The 5,000-nt window shown below is 39.8% G+C and overlaps 1 protein-coding gene across 3 annotated transcripts in view; it reads right to left on the reverse strand.

Moving 5' to 3' along the window:
* The window catches only part of grh (grainy head), a 378,710-nt gene that overhangs the window by 223,670 nt on the left and 150,040 nt on the right, over positions 1-5,000 (reverse strand). For all 3 annotated transcript variants that reach the window (XM_067110721.1, XM_067110722.1, XM_067110719.1), the window contains one exon: positions 2,386-3,157. In XM_067110721.1, the coding sequence (XP_066966822.1) occupies positions 2,386-3,157 (772 nt within the window). The remainder of the gene's footprint in view (positions 1-2,385; positions 3,158-5,000) is intronic.

The following is a 5,000-nucleotide window of genomic DNA, read 5'->3' on the forward strand; positions in this document are numbered from 1 at the left end:
AAGAACCAAGAATGCATGTGAAAAATAACACGAAAATCAACTTTCAAATTATCTGGCCGTATTTTTGGAGACCCTTTTGATTTAGTTTGTTTTAACCAACTATTCTTTTTTCTTCGTTTCATTTTTCTAAACCTTTTGCTGGATACAGCAGAATAACTTGCTTCAAGCCTCTTCATCTGTTTTTTCTCCTTTTCATCAACTGCACTATGTTTTATTCTTCATCTTCAAACATCGTCTTTATTTCTACTCATTTTTTTATCAATGTTTTCCTTATATTTTATTCACTAGATTTATGACACGAACAAAAAATCCCTAAACAGTAGCAACATTTCAACCCCAATCTCCTAGATCATCAAAACAGCAAGTTGCTATAAAAATCCACTTAACATTTTCTCGCCTCAAAATATCGTTTCTGTTCCACTACTCAGAGCTAATAGGTTAAGTACTGTGAAAACAACAAATTTCTTTATATATTATCTCTTCAGTAATAACATAAACTCCTCATTCAAGAACTCCCAAACAACAACACAGTGCATAACCACCAAACGTATTCGTCATTACCGCATCATTACGAAGGTCGTCTCTCGTTTTTTTTTCTTTCTTTTTAATACACCAAGACCGCAAATGTTCAGTATTTCCCTCTGTCACATTTTCGCTCTTAATTGCAGTCTCAAAACACAAGTCACTTCACTTTGCACTACTGCCACAATGACAATTCCTCTTCTTCTTCCTCCTCCTCCTCCATCTCTTCCTCACCTTCCTCCTGTTCAACATCCTCCTCCATCATCCTCTTCCCCCCCCTCTATCCTCCCCCCAACACTCTTCCCCCTTCTTGTGGGCGTATGAGGGCAACATGTGACAGGTGGCGGGAGGCGCGGGTCACGAGAAGCCCTTAGGCCATGACAGAAAGGATAACTGCACAGTTCTTCTTCTTCTTCTTCTTCCTCCTTTTTTTCATGAATGAAAATAAACCCGACGGTGGCACACCAAAGCATAGCCATCGAGAGGTACGGTAAAGGACGTTCTTCTGCTGCCATCTCAGTCCAGTAACTAGGGAGCCGGATGCAATTAATTTTCACTATTAGATTACGTGAAACTGACCTTCGTTTCAGGTTTGAGATATAGATTTGTTACTATGACACAAGTACAACATCAAAGCATATTGTGCATTCTCTTATAGGGCTGGATACAGGTCGCACTGCCCATTGCTTTAAACGCTTTGTGTCTCACTATATTACCATGCCGCACACAAAAACGTGAATAACAATAACAGACATGTCCCCGGTTGCATGGATGAAAATAAAAAACACAACTTGTGTATTGAATGAAAAAAAAAAAAAAATAGACAACTTGTGTAATGAATGAAAACAGAGAACACAACTCGTTTTATTTTTCCAAAATACACCAGTCCTTCGACATTAAAGAAAGAATATGAATTATCATAAATATTTGGCATTATTTTTGCATTTTTCTATGCATTTTATGTCACATGAATCTTCTTGACTTTCACGGTAAATGAAACAAGCACTCCGAACCATATGTTTGGTTTGTCCTTTTTACTTTATATTACACTTCGACGCCAGTTGTATCGCTACATATCTAGCACACATATATGAATAACGTCTGTATTCCATGTCACCTCAAGGTCGCCTGTTAAAGTGTGCAGACATCTAGCACAGCAGTTATGCACCGTGGAGTAAATATATACTGTACATACAGTAATATATACACGACAATGAATGAGTCAAAAGGACAGACTATAAACAATCACTCAGTTCGGAATGTACTCCGGAGTCTGCGCCTCGGAATCCATCACGCAGTCACCGAGTAACTTCAACGCCACAACAGATAGCATTCCACAGATAAATATTTTCACGCTTGCGTTCCTTGTACGGCGTTCTTCTCACACGGATTTTTCCCCCTCGTTACACCAGTGTTTTGTAAAGAATTACGATCACTACCAAGATAAGTGTTTGTCGAAATCTCAGCACTTTCCTTCCTTCGTGTCACTAAAAGTCTGGACGTTTGTTATGACAACCGTCCACTGCTTATTATCCAGTGTCATTTCAGTCCAATTCTCTTGCGATAAAAACTATAATCGAACAAAAACCTTTCCACCTGACATTCGCCACTGACAATCTGATCTCTCTTACGGACACCACAGTTACAGAAGCCCTACAGATGATGCACGCACAAACCACAATATTTCGTCATAATTAATCCCTACACTGAGAATAATCAACGAGAAGCTTCTCGTTCCACTACGATATATATCTAATAAAAAAAACTCAATTAACACAATCGTTTAATAGGTGGATAATCGCTGTCATTGGGTCTAAAAAGAAGGATTAAGGGACTTTCCCCTCTACGGCGTCTTTGACTTACCTGAGTAATGACTGGCTGATCCCGCGGCGTGACGGCATCCGCTGAGATTCCCGAATCTGCAGGCGAGGGCAGATCGACGGTGAGGGTGCTGGAGACGCCATTGGTTTTGTAAGGAGGTCTAATGTACCGCTCCACAAAGCCTGTGTCAGCGCTGGAGTACTCCTGGCGCACTGTGTACTGTGTCTCACTGGACGGATTATAATAATCCCGATAGTAAGGATCTGTCACTGTGTACACTGCAGGGGAGCCTCGCACCGCCGGGGAAGTACTGGTGGAGTAAGTCTGTGAAGAGGGCGACAGATACGGAGAGACGTGTTCGTAACTCGACTGTGGGGAGGGAGCTGAGAACCCACCCAAGTAACTACCGGCACTCATTTTATCGGCCGAGTCGAGGGGCGCCTGAATCACAAGCGTATGGTTAGCACGAGGCCGGTCCCCCGGCTCCACTTTCAGCCCGTGGTGTTCCAGCTCCTCCTTGATGACGTGGTGATCCAGTTCGTCCTTGATGTCGGGGGCGGTAGCCAGAGCGGGTGGAGAGTCACTGGGGGGTAGAGGCTGCGGCAGGAGGGCTCGACGTTTATCGCACAGTGCGCCGCGGTCGGCGGGACTAACGGCTCGCCGAGTCAGGTCCTCTGGCTCCCGCTTGACAACTTCAGTACCGCCCACAAACAGAAGTCCTTCTACGGGCGCCGCCCCAGACACGCCCTCGGATACCCCGTTTGTCACCTTGCAGTCCAGCGCCCCGCCTACGACCGGGCTGCCGACCCCAGACCTGCAAACAAAAGGAGGTAATGAGTAATGGACAGCCAATCATCGAGGAGTATAGGGGCGGGGACATACAATCGAGGGAAACGTAAACAGCCAACCCGCGCCGGAGAAATCTCCTGGGGGAGGGGCCATCCCGCGGAAAACCCCACCCACACGTCCTTCTCTAAGCAAAGTGGGGGTCTTCCGTCCCCTTCACGTAATTCATTTGCCTTCATTATCATTAATCATCATGTCAGTACACTGATAAAACACATGCATCCTGGATACCGAGGAAGTAAATTATTAGCTAACAATGGTCAATTTCTCTCTCTCTCTCTCTCTCTCTCTCTCTCTCTCTCTCTCTCTCTCTCATACATTGTCTCCAGCTGACCCGTGCGAAGTATGCCCCATACCCATACCCTGTTGAGCACCCCTACACAACATTATACCCTAGACGCCTCTGGGTAGTCTGTCATTCTGTCTGTCTTATTGCTCTCCCTCAGGCTGGTCTCCCACGGTCTGCAGGGAAGTACCTCGCTAATTCTTAAGATAAGGCTAATCTCAACAGGAAATTGATTTAAACAATAGCACAATAACCTTTTCATTGGCGTTTTTACTCTTACTATGAAACTGAAGGATTTAATTACATACATACATACTATATACACACACACACACTATATATATATATATATATATATATATATATATATATATATATATATATATATATATATATATATATATATATATATATATATATATATATATATATATATAAACAAGAAACGTCACAATTTCCTCATATCTGCCTATCAACCAGTCAAATGTCAAAGCATCAGGACAAAGGAAAACATTGCAAAATGTAACAAAATAAATAAATGAACATTTGTCTTTTCATACTAACGTTTAATAAGCTGATGCGAACATATATGTATTAATTCATAACTGGGGGAGAAGACCCAATAAAACGTATAGTAACCTAAACGTACTTTCATTCATACATAATAAATGTCTTTAAACATATTCATTCATACAGAGTACACTTGATGAACTTCCAATCTCTCAGGGTTTCTTTTGACAGGTTTGGGATTGTGTTGAAATAGCAACTTTTTACTTGCAATTGAAACCTAAACCTACCACGTGATAACTGATGGCATCAATAAAACACATCACTTTAAAATATGTAAAAACAAAAAATGGGATTCTTAGTAATGTCTCTCTTTCACCTCTCTAAAAAAACAAACACACATACACACATACATATACATACGTTATATATATATATATATATATATATATATATATATATATATATATATATATAGTTTATGTATATAAATTCCCTGACCCACATCAGGATCAACCCAGGTCTTTCAAATGAAAGACCTGGGTTCTGATCCTGATGTGAGTCAGAAATTTATTTTTGTTCCACACGTAATTGTGTGTTGATATTTCTATATATACACATATATATATATATATATATATATATATATATATATATATATATATATGTATATATATATATATATATATATATATATATATATATATATATATATATATATATATATATATATATATATATATAAATATATATATCAACGTGTGTACGTGCATGTGAGTAATAAAAAGTACAAAGACATACGAATGAACTGCAAGTATAAAAAAAACTGATACTGATCTGGACAAAACAATTGCACAAAATAAACTCCTCAGCAATATACATAACCAAAAAATCTATATGTAACAACAGAAAGATCTTTTACCAAATCACTTACGACCACACACAAAAGAGGAGTTCGCCTGGGCGAGAGAATAAAAAAAAAGTGAATACGTTTTCATCCGGAATTTGCATAATAACC

This window comes from Macrobrachium rosenbergii, chromosome 10 (assembly GCF_040412425.1).
Source record: "Macrobrachium rosenbergii isolate ZJJX-2024 chromosome 10, ASM4041242v1, whole genome shotgun sequence".
NCBI classification, from domain to species: domain Eukaryota; kingdom Metazoa; phylum Arthropoda; class Malacostraca; order Decapoda; family Palaemonidae; genus Macrobrachium; species Macrobrachium rosenbergii.